This window comes from Salvelinus alpinus, chromosome 3 (assembly GCF_045679555.1).
Source record: "Salvelinus alpinus chromosome 3, SLU_Salpinus.1, whole genome shotgun sequence".
NCBI classification, from domain to species: Eukaryota; Metazoa; Chordata; class Actinopteri; order Salmoniformes; family Salmonidae; genus Salvelinus; species Salvelinus alpinus.
In genome coordinates this window covers 91,284,601-91,305,586 of record NC_092088.1, presented here as the reverse complement: position 1 = coordinate 91,305,586, position 20,986 = coordinate 91,284,601, and the positions used below count along the sequence as shown (strand labels likewise).

The 20,986-nt window shown below is 45.4% G+C and overlaps 3 protein-coding genes across 15 annotated transcripts in view; 1 reads left to right on the top strand and 2 right to left on the bottom strand.

The window, feature by feature from the left end:
- Positions 1-4,606: 4,606 nt before the first annotated feature.
- Positions 4,607-7,423, bottom strand: LOC139569874 (putative per-hexamer repeat protein 5). Its single transcript, XM_071391195.1, has one exon. It carries the CDS (start codon positions 7,421-7,423, stop codon positions 4,607-4,609), a length of 2,817 nt encoding a protein of 938 aa, XP_071247296.1.
- A 15-nt stretch (positions 7,424-7,438) lies between these two features.
- Positions 7,439-7,867, bottom strand: LOC139569873 (putative per-hexamer repeat protein 5). Its single transcript, XM_071391194.1, has one exon. The coding sequence runs from the start codon at positions 7,865-7,867 to the stop codon at positions 7,439-7,441; it is 429 nt and encodes a 142-aa protein (XP_071247295.1).
- A 3,609-nt stretch (positions 7,868-11,476) lies between these two features.
- adgrb3 (adhesion G protein-coupled receptor B3) overlaps positions 11,477-20,986 on the top strand; it is a 368,383-nt gene continuing 358,873 nt past the window's right edge. For 5 of the 13 annotated variants that reach the window (XM_071394475.1, XM_071394470.1, XM_071394468.1 and 2 more), the window contains exons 1-2: positions 11,485-12,022; positions 14,016-14,778. In XM_071394475.1, coding sequence (XP_071250576.1) covers positions 14,031-14,778 — 748 coding nt within the window. In that variant the 5' untranslated portion in view covers positions 11,485-12,022; positions 14,016-14,030. Of the gene's footprint in view, positions 12,023-14,015; positions 14,779-20,986 lie in introns of all 13 variants that reach the window. The other 8 variants (XM_071394479.1, XM_071394472.1, XM_071394471.1 and 5 more) reach the window with 5 other exon arrangements.

The following is a 20,986-nucleotide window of genomic DNA, read 5'->3' as shown; positions in this document are numbered from 1 at the left end:
TGGGACACACAAAAGACAGCACCTGAGAAGAAGGCCTTTGATTCAGAGGACTTATCATTACTACATGGTCAGTGGTGAACACTTTAGTGTTACATGAAGCCAACCTCGAATTGCTGCAGTCTGAATACAGAGCATACTGTATGTACGGTATTACATGAAGCCATCCTCACATTGCTGCAGTCTGAATACAGGGCATACTGTATGTACGGTATTACATGAAGCCAACCTCACATTGCTGTAGTCTGAATACAGGGCATACTGTATGTACGGTATTACATGAAGCCAACCTCACATTGCTGCAGTCTGAATACAGGGCATACTGTATGTACGGTATTACATGAAGCCAACCTCACATTGCTGCAGTCTGAATACAGGGCATACTGTATGTACGGTATTACATGAAGCCAACCTCACATTGCTGCAGTCTGAGTACAGGGCATACTGTATGTACGGTATTACATGAAGCCAACCTCACATTGCTGGAGTCTGAATACAGGGCATACTGTATGTACGGTATTACATGAAGCCAACCTCACATTGCTGCAGTCTGAATACAGGGCATACTGTATGTACGGTATTACATGAAGCCAACTTCACATTGTTGCAGTCTGAATACAGGCCATACTGTATGTACGGTATTACATGAAGCCAACCTCACATTGCTGCAGTCTGAATACAGGGCATACTGTATGTACGGTATTACATGAAGCCAACCTCACATTGCTGTAGTCTGAATACAGGGCATACTGTATGTACCGTATTACATGAAGCCAACCTCACATTGCTGCAGTCTGAGTACAGGGCATACTGTATGTACGGTATTACATGAAGCCAACCTCACATTGCTGCAGTCTGAATACAGGGCATACTGTATGTACGGTATTACATGAAGCCAACCTCACATTGCTGCAGTCTGAGTACAGGGCATACTGTATGTACGGTATTACATGAAGCCAACCTCACATTGCTGCAGTCTGAATACAGGGCATACTGTATGTACGGTATTACATGAAGCCAACCTCACATTGCTGCAGTCTGAATACAGGGCATACTGTATGTACGGTATTACATGAAGCCAACCTCACATTGCTGCAGTGTGAATACAGGGCATACTGTATGTACGGTATTACATGAAGCCATCCTCACATTGCCGCAGTCTGAATACAGGGCATACTGTATGTACGGTATTACATGAAGCCAACCTCACATTGCTGCAGTCTGAGTACAGGGCATACTGTATGTACGGTATTACATGAAGCCAACCTCACATTGCTGCAGTCTGAATACAGGGCATACTGTATGTACGGTATTACATGAAGCCAACCTCACATTGCTACAGTCTGAATACAGGGCATACTGTATGTACAGTATTACATGAAGCCAACCTCACATTGCTGCAGTCTGAATACAGGGCATACTGTATGTACAGTATTGTGGGCTTAGGGTTGGGCTCAATTCCATTTCAACTCAGGACTGACGTTTCTATTCTAATTCCATTTCTCCTCAATTGTTTTCAATTTGGAAAATGTGAAATTGTGTTAACTTTCTCAATTGACTGGAGTTGAAATGGAATTGACCCCAACCCTGCTATGATATGCAGTACAGTATACTTATTGTTAGATATTGAAGGGCGGATGTGAATGTGGAATACGGAGGCCAGTTACAGGGAGTGGGGGGTAAATTAGATTTGGGATGTTGAATATCCTATCCATGTCAATAGTCACGACCTAGAAACAAAATACTATGTCCAAAACACGTCCTAAAAAAAAAAAAACATTTCAGATTTCCTTCAGTTTTAATGTCTAAGCACAAGATCTACTGGACTATTATGGTTTTAATGAGTGTGATGAGCCTGATGGTATGAAAACACATTGCTGCACTGCAAATAAAACGAGTGCTCTCAACTAACCCCTCAGTCAGGTCACTGCAGTCTGTTGATTACCAAGCAAGGTCTGTAGGCGACTTACCAAGGCTGTGTCTCAAATGGGACCCGATTCCTTTTATAGTGCGCTGCTATTTACCAAGGCACATAGGGGCCTGGTCAAACGTAGTGCTCTACATAGGGAATAGGGTGCCATTAAAGCAAACCAAAAATTACCTTTATTTTGACAGTGAGTCATGCAGAGAGCAAGATCTCTTTTTCAGAAAGATTAACAGAAATCTACACATCAATACATCAGTACATCAGTACATCAAAACATCAAAACATCATGAAAAGCAGAACAGAGATGGAAAACACAATCACAGAAAAACAAACACATTCTTGGGACGTAGCCAAGGTCTACCGGCCCAGCGCTCGCCTGCCGATAGCTCGTTATATGATTTCACATTGACGTCAAGTTAACCTTTAACCTTGAGTCAGAGGATTGCCTTGGTCTGCTTAGACAGACATGTCATCTGTGTGTTAGCATTGGACCAGCCTGAGGTCTGCCTAAAGGGCAAACATGGCTTAGAAAGGATCTGTACTTAGCCACCACCATACTGACAGGGGACTGAGGTTAGAGAGAGGGAAGGAGGGAGGAAGGAAGGGTGAGTGGGAAAGCGGGGGAGAGAGAAAGACAGAAAGAGAGAGAGAGGGAAGGAAGGGAGAGTGGGAGAGTGAGTGGGAAAGCGGGGGAGAGAGAAAGACAGAAAGACAGAAAGAGAGAGAGAGGGGAGAGGGGGAGGGGGGGGTGGCAGATGTCCTGGAAGGTTGGCACTTGGCCTCGTCGGATGTCACTGGAGTGATACCCTCAGTTGTGTTTTTAATCTTTTCATAAAGCTTTGCAAAGTGTGTGTGTGCGTTGGTGTGGTGTGTGTGTGCGCATGTGTGCATGCATGTGTGTGTGTGTGTGAGTGTGAGTGTGTGGCAGGAGTCTCCCAAAACACCTTAAGGTCTTCATTCTGGCTCTGGCGCTGTAGGATACCCATGTGGGCCTGCTTCGGGTCACTCCTGATGTTTCCAACTGGCTGCCTGAGGAAGTGAGAGATTTTAATACTTTAAAGGGGTAATCCGGGATTGGTACATACATTTTAGGAGATGTTAAATTAAATATATATAGCCATTGATTCTTGAAGAATGCAACTTCCACACACTGGTTACATTTCTCCAGCCCCATCACTCAGCTGTTTACCCCAAAAAGTGGCAGGGTCAGAATGTTGTTGTTCTTTGAATACTGGATTGCCCCTTTAATACCTTAATACTGCAGTTACAGATTCATCCATGCCAAACAACTCTGCTAGGGGACCTCAATCTGCAAGAGATCAGCCATGTTTTTAATGATCTGGACTGGGCACTTGGTTTGGTGGAGGGATGAAAAACATGTCATTTTCTCTTCAGATATCAACACTGTTATTGAAGTGACAGATACTAAAAAAACATTGCAAATGGAACCCTATTCCATTTATAGTGCACTACTTTTGACCAGGGCCCCTAGGGGAATAGGGTGCCATTTTGGGGCCGATGCTGAGTCCGTCACATTAGTATGGATGACAATGTCAGGCAGCCCTGTGCTGAGACTGATTAGTAATCCCTGACTGTCTCTTCCTCCGATGCAAACACAAAAGCAAAATTGGCAGTTGAACAGTATTTCCATTTGATGGAGTTCACAGCGTTCCCCTGGAGTACTACATGACATTACTCTAATGTGGACATTATGTTCAGTTAGACCTCTATGGAGAAAGAGAGAGAACTGGAGTTGTTTTGTGGTCAAGCCAATGATGTTAGGCCCTGTCCAGAAATAACCCCTAGCCCCTAGGCACTAGCCACTTGTCCCGGGAGAGGGGACTGGAGTTGTTTAGTGGTCAAGACATTGTGTTAGGTTAGGAACTGTCCAGAACCAACCTCTAGCCCCTAGGCATTACCTCCTCAACACTTGTGTAGACCTGAAAGAATTTGATAGGTGTAAGCAATATGGCTAGCCTATCAGAGGGCAAGGTGGAGCTTGTGCTAGAGCAGACAGCTCTTGTTCTGTCATTTTGGGATAGTAAGAACATACTATTGTAAAGGCAGGATCCGAAATGTTCTATTTAGCATTATAAACTGGGTGGTTTGAGCCCTGAATGCTGATTGGCCGACAGCTGTGGTATATCAGACCGTATACCACGGGTATGACAAAACATTTAGTTTTACTGCTCTAATTACGTTGGTAACCAGATTATAGTAGCAATAAGGCACCTCGGGGGTTTGTGATATATGGCCAATATACCACGGCTAAGGGCTGTGTCCAGGCACTCCGTGTTGCGTCACGCTTAAGAACAGCCCTTAGCCATGGTATATTGGCCATATACCACACCCCCTCGTGCCTTTTTGCTTAATAATATAATGTGTGATATCACGTTCAGTAGACAATACGATTTTAAATCCAAAGGTCTTCATAATATGCCTCAATCTTTTAAATGTAATACATTTCTGTAGAGACAAACTTCCCAAACCTTGAAATATGTGTTCACAATCCACAGTGCCAGGTTCAACAGAAATGTTAGCTGCCATATGCCATTATAATCTTACCAGATTTACAATTGCTTGAGATAAACAATTAGTTCCTCACACGCAACAGCTGTGCAACTAGAGATTGTTGAGTCAATGTCTGCATCCTAAAAGGCACCCTATTCCCTACATAGTGCACTAAGAAAGGAATATAGTGGAATTTGGGATGCAGGAGCTGTCCATGGTCCCTGTAACTCCTCCTGTTAGGGAGCTGTCAATGGTCCCTGTACCTCCTCCTGTTAGGGAGCTGTCCATGGTCCCTGGACCTCCTCCTGTTAGGGAGCTGTCCATGGTCCCTGTACCACCTCCTGTTAGAGAGCTGTCCATGGTCCCTGGACCTCCTCCTGTTAGGGAGCTGTCAATGGTCCCTGTACCTCCTCCTGTTAGGGAGCTGTCCATGGTCCCTGGACCTCCTCCTGTTAGGGAGCTGTCCATGGTCCCTGTACCTCCTCCTGTTAGGGAGCTGTCCATGGTCCCTGTACCACCTCCTGTTAGGGAGCTGTCCATGGTCCCTGTACCTCCTCCTGTCAGGGAGCTGTCCATGGTCCCTGTACCTCCTCCTGTCAGGGAGCTGTCCATGGTCCCTGTACCTCCTCCTGTCAGGGAGCTGTCCATGGTCCCTGTACCTCCTCCTGTTAGGGAGCTGTCCATGGTCCCTTTACCTCCTCCTGTCAGGGAGCTGTCTATGGTCCTTGTACCTCCTCCTGTCAGGGAGCTGTCCATGGTCCCTGTAACTCCTCCTGTTAGGGAGCTGTCCATGGTCCCTGTACCTCCTCCTGTCAGGGAGCTGTCCATGGTACCTGTACCTCCTCCTGTTAGGGAGCTGTCCATGGTCCCTGTACCTCCTCCTGTTAGGGAGCTGTCCATGGTCCCTGTACCTCCTCCTGTTAGGGAGCTGTCCATGGTCCCTGTACCACCTCCTGTTAGGGAGCTGTCCATGGTCCCTGTACCTCCTCCTGTCAGGGAGCTGTCCATGGTCCCTGTACCTCCTCCTGTTAGGGAGCTGTCCATGGTCCCTGTACCTCCTCCTGTCAGGGAGCTGTCCATGGTCCCTGTACCTCCTCCTGTTAGGGAGCTGTCCATGGTCCCTGGACCTCCTCCTGTTAGGGAGCTGTCCATAGTCCCTTTACCTCCTCCTGTCAGGGAGCTGTCCATGGTCCCTGTACCTCCTCCTGTTATGGAGCTGTCCATGGTCCCTGTACCTCCTCCTGTTAGGGAGCTGTCCATGGTCCCTGGACCTTCTCCTGTTAGGGAGCTGTCCATGGTCCCTGTACCACCTCCTGTTAGGGAGCGGTCCATGGTCCCTGTACCTCCTCCTGTCAGGGAGCTGTCCATGGTCCCTGTACCTCCTCCTGTTAGGGAGCTGTCCATGGTCCCTGTATCTCCTCCTGCCAGGGAGCTGTCCATGGTCCCTGTACCTCCTCCTGTCGGGGAGTTGTCCATGGTCCCTGTAACTCCTCCTGTTAGGGAGCTGTCCATGGTCCCTGTACCACCTCCTGTTAGGGAGCTGTCCATGTACCCTGTACCTCCTTCTGTCAGGGAGCTGTCCATGGTTCCTATACCTCCTCCTGTCAGGGAGCTGTCCATGGTTCCTATACCTCCTCCTGTCAGGGAGCTGTCCATGGTCCCTGTACCTCCTCCTGTTAGGGAGCTGTCCATGGTCCCTGTACCTCCTCCTGTCAGGGAGCTGTCCATGGTCCCTGTACCTCCTCCTGTTAGGGAGCTGACCATGGTCCCTGTACCTCCTCCTGTCAGGGAGCTGTCCATGGTACCTGTACCTCCTCCTGTTAGGGAGCTGTCCATGGTCCCTGTACCTCCTCCTGTTAGGGAGCTGTCCATGGTCCCTGTACCTCCTCCTGTTAGGGAGCTGTCCATGGTCCCTGTACCACCTCCTGTTAGGGAGCTGTCCATGGTCCCTGTACCTCCTCCTGTCAGGGAGCTGTCCATGGTCCCTGTACCTCCTCCTGTTAGGGAGCTGTCCATGGTCCCTGTACCTCCTCCTGTCAGGGAGCTGTCCATGGTCCCTGTACCTCCTCCTGTTAGGGAGCTGTCCATGGTCCCTGGACCTCCTCCTGTTAGGGAGCTGTCCATAGTCCCTTTACCTCCTCCTGTCAGGGAGCTGTCCATGGTCCCTGTACCTCCTCCTGTTATGGAGCTGTCCATGGTCCCTGTACCTCCTCCTGTTAGGGAGCTGTCCATGGTCCCTGGACCTTCTCCTGTTAGGGAGCTGTCCATGGTCCCTGTACCACCTCCTGTTAGGGAGCTGTCCATGGTCCCTGTACCTCCTCCTGTCAGGGAGCTGTCCATGGTCCCTGTACCTCCTCCTGTTAGGGAGCTGTCCATGGTCCCTGTATCTCCTCCTGCCAGGGAGCTGTCCATGGTCCCTGTACCTCCTCCTGTCGGGGAGTTGTCCATGGTCCCTGTAACTCCTCCTGTTAGGGAGCTGTCCATGGTCCCTGTACCACCTCCTGTTAGGGAGCTGTCCATGTACCCTGTACCTCCTTCTGTCAGGGAGCTGTCCATGGTTCCTATACCTCCTCCTGTCAGGGAGCTGTCCATGGTTCCTATACCTCCTCCTGTCAGGGAGCTGTCCATGGTCCCTGTACCTCCTCCTGTTAGGGAGCTGTCCATGGTCCCTGTACCTCCTCCTGTCAGGGAGCTGTCCATGGTCCCTGTACCTCCTCCTGTTAGGGAGCTGACCATGGTCCCTGTACCTCCTCCTGTCAGGGAGCTGTCCATGGTACCTGTACCTCCTCCTGTCAGGGACCTGTCCATGGTCCATGTACCTCCTCCTGTTAGGGAGCTGTCCATGATTCCTGTACCTCCTCCTGTCAGGGAGCCTTCCATGGTCCCTGTACCTCCTCCTGTTAGGGAGCTGTCCATGGTCCCTGTACTTCCTCCTGTTAGGGAGCTGTCCATGGTCCCTGTACCTCCTCCTGTTAGGGAGCTGTCCATGGTCCCTGTACCTCCTCATGTCAGGGAGCTGTCCATGGTCCCTGTATCTCCTCCTGTCAGGGAGCTGTCCATGGTCCCTGTACCTCCTCCTGTTAGGGAGCTGTCCATGGTCCCTGTATCTCCTCCTGCCAGGGAGCTGTCCATGGTCCCTGTACCTCCTCCTGTCGGGGAGTTGTCCATGGTCCCTGTAACTCCTCCTGTTAGGGAGCTGTCCATGGTCCCTGTACCACCTCCTGTTAGGGAGCTGTCCATGTACCCTGTACCTCCTTCTGTCAGGGAGCTGTCCATGGTTCCTATACCTCCTCCTGTCAGGGAGCTGTCCATGGTTCCCATACCTCCTCCTGTCAGGGAGCTGTCGATGGTCCCTGTACCTCCTCCTGTTAGGGAGCTGTCCATGGTTCCTATACCTCCTCCTGTCAGGGAGCTGTCTATGGTTCTGGACATAGTATTACCTACTAGAATACTAGGAGTAATTTAAAAGGATCTCTATGGTTCCAAACACGTTTTTTGTTGTTGCAGCTGTGGTTGTGAGGATATTGCTGCAACTGTGGCTGCTGTCCGTGGTGCTGAACATGTACTAATGGGTACTGCTGCTGCTGTGGCTGGTATGAAGCAGGTAGATGACCGTGGTGCTGCAGCTGTGGCTGGTATGAATCAAGTAGATGATTGTGGTGCTGTGGCTGGTATGAAGCAGGTAGATGATTGTGGTGCTGAAGCTGTGGCTGGTGTGAAGCAGGTAGATGACCATGGTGCTGCAGCTGTGGCTGGTGTGAAGCAAGTAGATGATCATGGTGCTGCAGATGTGACCGGTATGAAGCAGGTAGATGACCATGGTGCTGCAGCTGTGGCTGGTATGAAGCAGGTAGATGACCATGGTGCTGCAGCTGTGGCTGGTATGAAGCAGGTAGATGACCATGGTGCTGCAGCTGTGGCTGGAATGAAGCAGGTAGATGACCAAGGTGCTGCTGCTGTGGCTGGTATGAAGCAGGTAGCTGACCATGGTGCTACAGCTGTGGCTGGTATGAAGCAGGTAGCTGACCATGGTGCTGCAGCTGTGGCTGGTATGAAGCAGGTACCTGACCATGGTGCTGCAGCTGTGGCTGGTATGAAGCAGGTAGATGACCATGGTGCTGCTGCTGTGGCTGGTATGAAGCAGGTAGATGACCATGGTGCTGCAGCTGTGGCTGGTATGAAGCAGGTAGATGACCATGGTGCTGCAGCTGTGGCTGGTATGAAGCAGGTAGATGACCATGGTGCTGCAGCTGTGGCTGGTATGAAGCAGGTAGATGACCATGGTGCTGCAGCTGTAGGATCGTCACTATCTGGGCAAAGTCAAAACCCCACCTATTTCTATAATTTATCTTCTAAAAATCTAAAAAACCACACATCTAAACTTAAATGAAGACTAAAAGGCACATTTTTGTTTTCCTACATTTTTATGATATAGCCCATTTTGGAACCAAGCTGTGGGGGCTGCTGTAGCAAGGGCTGCTGTCCATGGTGCTGAAGAGGCTGGGGCCTGATGCCACAGCTGTGGCTTGTATAAGGGCTGCTGTCCATGGTGCTGAAGGGGCTGGGGTCTGCTGCCACAGCTGTGTCTTGTATAGGGGTTGCTGTCCATGCTCTTGCACAGCAGGTAGTCTATACTGGTGCCTTGTCAGAGGTTGCTGTCCATGGTGTTGCGGTGCTGAATCCCCCAGGGGTCATGTCCAGGGTGGTGCTGAAGGGACAGCTCCCAGCTGTGTCTCTGCGGGCGGGCATACACTCTCATGGCACCACAGTCACTAAATCATCATTCCGTTTTTTGCTATAGCTAAATAGACCTAGGGATGTGATTCTATTTTGAGAGCACAGAGACAAGCACAGTATAGCTCATAAACACATGGACATAAGGGACCCGTGGCATAGCATCAATCTATTATATATCATCCATATATTTTATCCATATATATATATATATACATATATATAATCCATAGCCATAGCTTTGAATATTGCATCTACTGCATCCTGTCATGAGGATCGGATCATATAAATGAACTCACAATGCACTGAGAGAGACAGCTTCGACCAGACACACAGTGTCCACCCTCTCGACTCCCAGCAGGCAGGCAGCGCAAATGTGCATCACAAACCCTTTTAGAGACGGTTCATTGCTCCTCAACCCCATAACAGACACAGTGTGTCATACCCGTGCCCCGGTGCCCGGTCATAATCTTGTAGTGGAGGCATCTGCCTTAAACGAGTTGCCAGCGTCTTCATATAATCTAGAACCCTCAAACTCATCTCTGGACCTCGCCAGTTCCAATGCATTTTTTTTTATTGTTCCCTTCTAATCAGGGACTAATTTAGACCTGGCCAGCAGGTGTGTGCAATGAATTATCAGGTAGGAAACACAGCAGGTTCCGGACCTCGTAGGGTAAGAATATGTAGAATATCTGTAGCCTATCCGTTCACCGCCTGCGGGCAATGATGGATTCGATAACCGTAGAACGCTTTAGCAAGCAGCAAGAAGTAATCTAACAGATGTAGCTTAATTGCGTGCGCAATATTTCGACAAATTGTATGTTGACCAGGAACATTACGAGCACAAACTGCGCAAAAACACGTTCAACGCTCCCCAAATTAGTCCACTTAGCTGAAGTCAGTGGTTCTATTTAATGGTTTACGAACGCAGGTAACGGACCTTTAGGTAGCCTAACTCACTCCTCACTCAACCTATTCTGTCTGACAAGGAGTATGGTGCCAAACCATTGACTTGCCAGACAGTAATATAACCCTTTGAATGTGTGTGGGGGATGCCCTCGATGATCGTTTCACTCTTTAGCTCAGTCAACCTTCATGTCCGCCCTTGAAGCAAACTCTCCTGTCAGTCTCTACTTGCCTGTTCCAGTCTCCGGCGCTTTTCGAAACGACGGTTCAGCGAACTGTACAACTAACCAACCAATCCGCTCTTATGCCTGTGTTTAACCATTCAGATGTTCGGGTATGACTCCACAGTAATAACCACGAACCGATTCTCACCCTTTGTATGGTTATAGACTCTGAATAAACAGTACATGTAGTGTAAGGAGCAAAATAACGTCCGTGTTTGGTGTATGTTTGGTCATTATTATCACATTTCCTGTTGTTCCATTAGGACTAAGAACTTAGAGTTGCACACTTTACAGATACAGTGCATTTATACGTGTGTGAAAACAAAGCGAGCTGATTTTGTCTCTGTTACGATCAATTCGGTATATTTATTTGGCAATGCGCAATGGACTCTTATTATGGTTGAACAAAAGTAAAAATGTTAGGAAAACAAAGTTATAGCATTAACTTAGTAGACTCAATTAGATATGTTCTTACCTCGAAGCATATTACCAAAATATTAACTTAAGTGAAAAGTTTGCCATATTTAGGTCAACGTCGAAAAAATGACTTTCTGAAGTCCCTGCCATGCAACATTTGGAACGGATGAAGTGGTATATCTTGACTAAACTGCTCAACAAAACCCCCCAAATCATTCGATGAACATAAACATGCATACCTAATACTGTTTTGACCTAAATACAAGAAACAACTACATACACAGTCGTGAAGAGGAGGGAGGATATGTTCTGTAGGCTACTTTGCATAAGAACAGAAGAAGACACTGATTAGTACAGACAGAGGCGAGTTTCAGACATTGTCTCAAAAAAGCACACATAACACCTGCCACATCAGCAAAAAATGTAGAAGAAATCTATAAAAAAATATTAATATCCTTGTTTCAAAATCATAAGGAGGGTTATTCCACTATCCGCTTATAATGTCCCGTGATGATAGAATATATAATGTTTTTTATTGTCCTGCGCGCGCCAGCTCATCCGTCTTTGCAGCCAAAATACCCCAATATTCCAACAACGAATGGTAAACCCCAACCCAACGTGCCGGTTCGTCAGGAGCAGTACGCCTGTCTGTCTGGGCAGTGGGCACAAAACCCCGGGTCCAAGTCCAAGGGAACATCCCTGTGCCTTGAATTAAGGGAAAGCTATGTAAGAGTGTCAGAGGGTGGGGGTGGGAAAGTGGTATACCAGACGCAGCAAGAAAACGTCCATACGTGCTTTATCTTAGTGGCTGTGACGTGATATTGCAGCCCCAGTCCTGAGCAGGGTGAGCGAGCAGAGCGGTTTCTATCTCTCCTCCATACTTACTCAGTATTCAAACATCCGTCCGCTAAGGATTTTTTTTGGACTACTTGCTGCCTCGTCTTGATAGGCTAATATATCTGGAGAAAAGACACGAAGGGACCCGTCGATGATCCATAGAGGTATACCTTCACGGTAATTTTGTAGATTTTTGTCCCCCCCATCATTCTAATATTTCTCTATTGGGCTGTCGCGAGTTGTTTCGCTTCTCACTGGGTCCGTTTTGATGGAAAAAAGCGACGCGGAGGAGATGATCCAGACGGGAGTCTAACGCATTTTTTTTGTCCATTGACGATCATCTTGTTGCATTGGACTTCTACTGTGGGCTATGGGAAGTATCGATTCGCAAGGAGACAGCACATTTTGCTCTTCATAAAGGATGTGGTCAAGTATTTTGGAAAAATAGCCATAGCTTCCGGAGTGTAAGGTAATTTTGGGGATAATATTAATTGCATTATTATTATTATTATTATTAGTATGCTATTATGATTTTTGGCTGTAGACAGATAAAGCAGCCAGGCATTCAGATAATACCAACAGATTCCACGCCAGCCAGGCTACTGCAACGCTCTCGGTTTTACCGATATAGCCTAGTCTGAAAGTTCAAACATTCCATCTCGATCAACATTTCTGTGGCTGCAGCATTGTATCTCTGTTTCGAATGAATAGGCTCTAACATGCGTCGAGGCATTCCAACCATGGGACGGACACACATAGACTACACAGGGTTGGAATAAGTTAACAGATGTATTTCTGTGCGCCTTTTATCAAAAATGGGCAAACATCTCGTTTTAGCGCCGTCTATGTGTCAGTGAATTGGGATTGAGTTGATATTTCATCATATTCATATCGCTTTGCAAAACAGGAGGAAAAACAACTTTAATTTGAGAGTAAAATAAGCGGATGTTTCTGCATCCTCTACCAAATTGTAATCCTCGATAAGCGCTCAAACCATGTCCGTTTAGCAAAAGGACTTCTGTTTTCAGAGAACGGCATGTTCCCTATGAATCTTATAAACAGTGATAATGCAAGAATTATCTATCCATTAGTGAGAATATTTGCAGAGAAATAGCATTTATGTACTATATGAACAGGTCCCAAACCAAAAGACAACATTCTGTCCATTTGGCAGCACAATATGCCATTATATCATATCGCATTCTTTGTCATTTTATCGTGCATAACCTATATTAATGTCCTCAAATTAGGTTTATAGTCCCCCAATGTTAGAAATCTTACTATTCTCATGTTCTCAGAATAATATTCTATAGACTTAATTCCACCGCCTACTCACACACCACTGTGACACTGCTCACAGCTGCAATGCCTGCAGGATTAATACAATCAGGACATCGCATGCATTCTCTCGCTCTCTCTCTCTCCCTCTCCCTCTCTCGCGACTCGATACGTGATCCAGATCTGTCTATTAGTAGATGGAAGAACGTTACAGGTATCATTAGCTGCCTATAAGGGAGGAGAAGAAAGCCCATGTTAGTTATGTTAAGGAAATTGGGACTGGGGACACGATGCTGTATTTGTGTCAATGTGTGGGTTGGTTCATCTCCCACTGAGTCTTTATATGAAATTAGTGTATAATGGACTTCCAAACCAGTTCTTAGTCCACTATTGAATTGAGGAAAGATACAGGTTGGATGGATGGGCGTGTAACATAGCCTACAGCATATCACGCAGTATGGACTCTGATTCGGAAATCCAAGGTTGATTAAAAAAAAATAGACACAGATTCAAAACCCCTTTTGACAGGGACTTGGAATACACCGAAGACATAATCCAGTTCATTATTCTCATCGAAATGAATATCGATGGTTTAAAGCACCTCTTCGTGATGCGTAATGGAGAACATAGTTGCGCAAAATGAGCTCACATCCAATAAAATACCACATGCAGCCTATATGTCCCTCTCAGAGCAATATGATAACTGTTCACAATCACACACCTCTCTTTTTTCGTGACGGACACACACATATGAACACGCGAGCCCCACCACGTTCAAAATATTCCAAAGATTGACGGTTCCCTAGTTCCGCAAATCGGTCCAATTAATTACAACTCAATAACGACTGACAAGAGTTTCATTGATCCCTTATGCGGACTTCCCCAAATCAAGCGACCATAGCAACCACAAGGTGGCAGTGTTTGTCCAAAGTTTTATCTTTCTTGCAAAAGGCAGCAAGGGAGAGGAGCAGGAGACTGCCCGCCATAATGTAACAGTGGAACAGGAATGATGATGGTTGGCCAGGTGTTTTCCAAGGCGGAAAAGGTTGAGGCCTCACTATGAACCAAACGTTGGTATAATCAGATCACCCTGTATTAGACCTACACAGGTTCCTGTTGTTTACTGTTACTAACTGTGTCTTTAAGAGTCCTTGGTGTCATTTTTACATCTCTCCCCCTTGCAGGCCAAATGACATAGGATGAAGGCTATTCGTAACCAGTTGATTTATATATTTTCCACCTATCTCCTGGTTATGTTTGGATTAACTGGTGCACAAGACTACTGGTGTTCCACTTTGGTCAAGGGGGTCATATATGGATCTTACTCAGTGACTGAGATGTTTCCCAAGAACTACACGAACTGCACATGGACGTTGGAGAACCCTGACCCTACCAAATACAGCATCTACCTTAAACTATACAAACGAGACTTGAGCTGCTCCGAGTTCTCTTTGCTTGCTTATCAATTCGATCACTACTCGCACGAGAAGATCAATGAATTGCTGAAAAACAACGAGTCTATAGTGTACCTGTGTGATTCCAAGAATATTTATATATTTTTGCAGTATGACAAGAATTTCGTGCAGCTACGGAGGGTTTTCCCTTACGATTATAACGGATTGCAGAAGACGGACGAAGAGGAGAAGTCTGTGGTGGAATTCTTGGTCTTGAACAAGGCGAGCCCCAGTCAATTTGGATGTCAGGTGCTGTGCACGTGGCTGGAGAACTGCCTGAAATCGGAGAAAGGAACTGTGGAAACATGTGGAATAGTGTATACGAAATGCACCTGTCCCCAGCACCTAGGCGACGGAGAATCAGAAAGTATGCTTGTGCTTAACAACGTGGTTTTGCCTTTAAATCCCCAAACGGAGGGATGCCTGACTCCACAAATCCGTGCTGGGCAGGTGTGCAACATCAGTGCAGAGGTTAAACGACCAGCAAAGGAGGGTGAGTAACCAGCCCCAAACATGCTGTATGTCTAACATACTGCAGTTATACTACAGTTCAATGAGCATTGTTTGTATGTATGCATATATAGATGAGTCAGCTGGGAGTTTGAGTCAACCTAGCTCTGGTCCAGGGCGTTAGTGCGTATTCTTCTACTAACCAAACATCTCTTGGTAGTGGAACGCACAATAACAACTTGGACTAGAGCTAGAGTCAACTGTGCACGTCAATAGCCTCTTTTAACCCCTCTCTACCCCCCTACCTGTATAGCGCATGTCTGTCTACAGAGGTGGGTTGTGGGCTGTGAAACAAAGAACACACACAGCTGACCTCACAATGCAATGCATCCCTAGACCAAAGCTACAAGAGGAGCGGGTGTTGTACATGAGATACGCCAGGTCCATATTCCTCCACAGCCCAGCCCACCAACATGTATGCTGCTCATCACTAATATACAATTATATTGCAATTATTGGTTGATAATGACCAGTGGTTTTCAGGTGTTGGTGATGTGTTTCATCACCAATGACTATGGTAGTGTTTTCTCATTCCCAGGACCATGGAGAGGGGTGCTGTGATGGTGTAGCGACTACATATTCACACTGAAGGAAATAAGAGAGCCATCCATAAATATCTAGTCTTTTAACACCATTGTAGCTGCCATCTCTCATTAGGATAGAACTACAGCAACACTGAAGCAGTCAAAACCAATCCAACGTTTGGTTTAGCAGTTGTTCATTAAAATGAGTCGGTTTAGTGTTTACAGACCTCCACAATACTTATTAAAGGGATGATTGGAATGTGCCTTTCAATTAGAACAGAAGATAGACTACGGAGTCAACGCATAGTTTTGACACAACAGAATACTATAGTCTAGAATAGTGAATACTAGAATCCTGGATATATTCTAAAATATTCTAGAATACTGGTCTATAATACAGAACACTAGAATACTGGATATATTCTAGATCATTCCAGCATACTGATCTAGAATACATAACACTGCATCAGAAACTCCCAAACATGGAAATAAGAATGAAAAGAATGGGCTTGGAAGCTCTAACCCTGGCAATTGACTTGTAAACTCATGGGCACACTCACAATGGTATTGTGATGCAATTATTTCCATGGTATTTTGGAATGTTCTATCAACTGATGCTGGATTGCCATGGTAATGTAGAATGTTCGTTCAAACGATTTTAACTGATGTGGCTCATGCAATGGAATGTATTTTTTGTAATGTCAGTTGAGTTGACTCAACAAATCACAGTACAGATTGAAGGTTACGCTTTCTGCTTTTACTTCCTGGCATGGGCACACTCAAAAGGGCTGCCAGTCCACCAATTATGTCACCATTGACTTGAATGGAGACACCTTTTCTGTTCATTCTTATTTCTATGCTCCCAAAACCATGCTCTCAGATTCTAGTCTGTTCTTTGTCCTGTTTATACAGTATGCGGTATTAGACTTTCAACATTACTCCAAAAGTATTGCATGCCCGCCCGTGCTTGACTAGGCCTTTGTTTTGGAATACAGCTAACATAAAATCAAGCTCTCTTCCCTTGCTTTGTAAATTATGAATAATCTCTCCCCCAGATGCCTGGGTTGCAGATGACCAGATTTCTTCAGCTTTTCATTTATTGTCAAGGGTTAGACAGAAAACTCAGAAGTGGTATTTTTTTTGCTGTTCTTTCTCCCACAACCACACAGTATCTATCTGCATCGGCCTGTCACCATTTCAGCTTACGCTGGCAAGTGTGACAAATGCCCTTAATTGCTTCCGGAGGATTCCATCCTTTTTCTTCAAATACCCCATGAAACTGTCACCATGTAGTGAAATCCCACACACTCGCTGTTTGCTAGTTTATTCTACGTCGTATTAGTAACTCACACTCAGACACACAGAAACACAGATACACACACACACACACACACACACACACACACACACACACACACACAAATACAGACAGACAGACAGACAGACAGACAGACAGACAGACAGACAGACAGACAGACAGACAGACAGACAGACAGACAGACAGACAGACAGACAGACAGACAGACAGACAGACAGACAGACAGACAGACAGACAGACAGACAGACAGACAGACAGACAGACAGACAGACAGACAGACAGACAGACATATCCCTGTCCCCCCCCCCACACACAGAGACTTATTTTAGAGTATCTGTTGCATAATAAATACATGTATCAAGCCTGAATGTTTAGGAGCCACTTCAAAAGAGTGTTGTGATGACTCAACCAAATCCTGTATATGTGGAGAGGAGAGATAAGAGCACAGAGGTGTGGTGGCAGATTTACAATGTGTGTGTGTGTGTGTGTGTGTGTGTATGTGTGTGTGTGTGTGTGTGTGTGTGTGTGTGTGTGTGTGTGTGTGTGTGTGTGTGTGTGTGTGTGTGTGTGTGTGTGTGTGTGTGTGTGTGTGTGTGTGTGTGTGTGTGTGTGTGTGTGAGGTGTGGTGACAGATTCAGAGGGAGCCACAGTAAAGAGGGAGTCATTCCGGCACAGTGATCCAAGCATAATGAATCACACATTACACTTTGAAAAAACACACAACAGAAGAGAATGAACCAATGTTATAGGAGCAATCCCCCTTTGGCAACAGTCACAGATGGAACCACGCGTCGAATAATAGAACCCCGGGGGAATAATTAGCAGCTTTCTGATCAAACAGAAAGTAGGACTGTAGAACCTTACATAGAATGACTGAATGGAGTTCAGTTGAGTTAAGCTGGTCTCTGGTTCTCCCTGGTTCTTCTTGGTTCTCCACTCCTCATCATACAGAACATAGAACACAGAACATGGAACATAGAACCTCACAATGACTGCATGGAGTTCAGTTGAGTCTAGCTGGTCCTTCTCTGGTTTTCCCTGGTTCTTCACTGCTGATCAAACGGAACATAGAACGTAGATACTCAAATAGAACGACTGCATGGAGTTGAGTTGAGCCGGTCTCTGTGATTCTCCCCCTTGGCCTTTGCTTCCGTGCAAATAGAAAACAGAGCATTTTGTGCCGCCTGGCTGGCAGAAAGGATTGCTTTGAGTCTATGCAAATGAGATGTTCCGTTTTTTTTCTCTGTTTGTAAAACATTAGGGAGTATAGAAGGTCCTTGTCATTGACCATGGAACCACGTGACATTGTAGGAACTGGGTATTGTTGTTGGAGTAGAAGACTGTATTTGTGTGTAGGTGGTCGTAGGGGATTAGGTCATGATATATATTAGGTGGTCGTAGGGATATCATAGGGGATTAGGTCATGATATATATTAGGTGGTCGTAGGGATATCATAGGGGATTAGGTCATGATATATATTAGGTGGTCGTAGGGATATCGTAGGGGATTAGGTCATGATATATATTAGATATTCGTAGGGATATCATAGGGGATTAGGTCATGATATATATTAGATATTCGTAGGGATATCATAGGGGATTAGGTCATGATATATATTAGATATTCGTAGGGATATCATAGGGGATTAGGTCATGATGTATATTAGATATTCGTAGGGATATCATAGGGGATTAGGTCATGATGTATATTAGATATTCGTAGGGATATCATAGGGGATTAGGTCATGATGTATATTAGATATTCGTAGGGATATCATAGGGGATTAGGTCATGATATATATTAGATATTCGTAGGGATATCATAGGGGATTAGGTCATGATATATATTAGATATTCGTAGGGATATCATAGGGGATTAGGTCATGATATATATTAGATATTCGTAGGGATATCATAGGGGATTAGGTCATGATGTATATTAGATATTCGTAGGGATATCATAGGGGATTAGGTCATGATGTATATTAGATATTCGTAGGGATATCATAGGGGATTAGGTCATGATGTATATTAGATATTCGTAGGGATATCATAGGGGATTAGGTCATGATGTATATTAGATATTCGTAGGGATATCATAGGGGATTAGGTCATGATGTATATTAGATATTCGTAGGGATATCATAGGGGATTAGGTCATGATGTATATTAGATATTCGTAGGGATATCATAGGGGATTAGGTCATGATGTATATTAGATATTCGTAGGGATATCATAGGGGATTAGGTCATGATGTATATTAGATATTCGTAGGGATATCATAGGGGATTAGGTCATGATGTATATTAGGTGGTCGTAGGGATATCATAGGGGATTAGGTCATGATATATATTAGATATTCGTAGGGATATCATAGGGGATTAGGTCATGATGTATATTAGATATTCGTAGGGATATCATAGGGGATTAGGTCATGATATATATTAGGTGGTCGTAGGGATATCATAGGGGATTAGGTCATGATATATATTAGGTGGTCGTAGGGATATCATAGGGGATTAGGTCATGATATATATTAGGTGGTCGTAGGGATATCATAGGGGATTAGGTCATGATATACATTATAGCCACATTCATTGGCGTCCATCGTTAGGTGTGCACCATATTCTGATTTTAAAAACATCTCAAATACTAGACTATGAGCGTAGCCTTCTTAAACATAGTGCCAAGCGGTGTTTCTAACATGTCTGCTCTGGAACTTCAATCTTTATCCTGTGTTGTTGTCAATGGTGGATGTGTGTCATGAAAAATGGGATTAAGTATGTGAATCTCAAGGGTGACAAAACTATTGAGAAGAGCTGTGTCACTGTGGACGACATCATCCCACATCGTCCTAATGTGTCCATGTAGTCAGATCTCTTCTCCAAACGCAGCATTTGACATTGTTCTATCAACATGTTAATAACAGTTTAAAAGCAACAGCTTATTTTTTTTCTGAAGATTTTCTTCTAGCATCTATTTATAGTTCAGCAGGGTTGGTGTGTGTCTTTCCTGGGTGTGTGTTTGAGTGTGTGTGTTTGTGTTTATGCGTGTGTTTGTGTGTGTGTTTGTGTGTGTTTGTGTGTGTGTGCTTGTGTGTGGCAGAGAGAGGTTGAATTTAATTCCATTTTCATCTGGATAACCACTGGGTTTAAAAGAGTACATAGTATATGTCCCAAATGGCACCCTATTCCCTATATAGTGCACTACTTTTGACCAGACCACATAGGGTATCCCACAGGAAATCGGGTGTCATGTGGGACACAGCCCGAGTCTCCTGTGGCAGCAAAACAGTGTTAAGTAGTGTGTGTGTGTGTGTGTGTGTGTGTGTGTGTGTGTGTGTGTGTGTGTGTGTGTGTGTGTGTGTGTGTGTGTGTGTGTGTGTGTGTGTGTGTGTGTGTGTGTGTGTGTGTGTGTGTGTGTGTGTGTGTGTGTGTGTGTGTTTGTGTGTGTGTGTGTGTGTGTGTGTGTGTGTGTGTGTGTGTGTGTGTGTGTGTGTGTGTGTGTGTGCAGCAACACAGACTGGGGGTTCTTTCCTGCTCCTGATGAGGAATCATATCCGTTACTAAAGCATGGACAAGGTCTCTCCATAAAAAACCCTGTTACTCTCAGAGGTTGACCCGGCATGGCAGAGGTTGACCCGGCATGGCAGAGGTTGACCCGGCATGGCAGAGGTTGACCCGGCATGGCAGAGGTTGTCTGCCTCTCAAATGGTCCCGTACCCACTATGTAGTGCACTTTTGACCTGAGAGCTATGGGAATCCCTATGGGCCCTGGTCAAAAGTAGTGCACTGCACTATATTGGGAGTATGGTTCCATTTGGGATGCAAACCCTGTCTGGCTAACCTGTTTTATTTATTTAACCTTTTGTTAACTAGGCAAGTCAGTCACAAATACATTCTTATTTACAATGATGGCCTACCAGAAGGCAAAAGGCCTCTTGCGGGGGCGGGTGCTGGGATTAAAAATAACAATGTATGACAAAACGCACATCACGACAAGAGAGACAACACACTGCATAAAGAGAGACCTAAGACAACAACATAGCATGGCAGCAACACTGGCTGACCTGTCCTTCAATGCCTTAACCTGTCAGACGGAAATCAATATCGGAGGTGGTTAGTTTAGGCCCAAGATTAATCCAAGCTAGACCTCGCAGCAGAATGACCTAATGCTTTGGGGATGTTAATTGTGATGGTGCTGAAGACAATAAGAACATATTATATACGTACATTAGTTGATTAAAACATTACTGCAGTGTTAATTTGTTGATTCATATCTACTCTTTCCACATTAATGGTGTGATTGTTGCTTGTATATCAGAATTAGTTGTGGAGGTAAATGTTAT

Bases quoted from the DNA above. Each gene is read 5' to 3' on its own strand.
- LOC139569874 (XM_071391195.1), bottom strand. From the start codon at position 7,423: ATGGACAGCTCCCTAACAGGAGGAGGTACAGGGACCATGGACAGCTCC.
- LOC139569873 (XM_071391194.1), bottom strand. From the start codon at position 7,867: ATGTCCAGAACCATAGACAGCTCCCTGACAGGAGGAGGTATAGGAACC.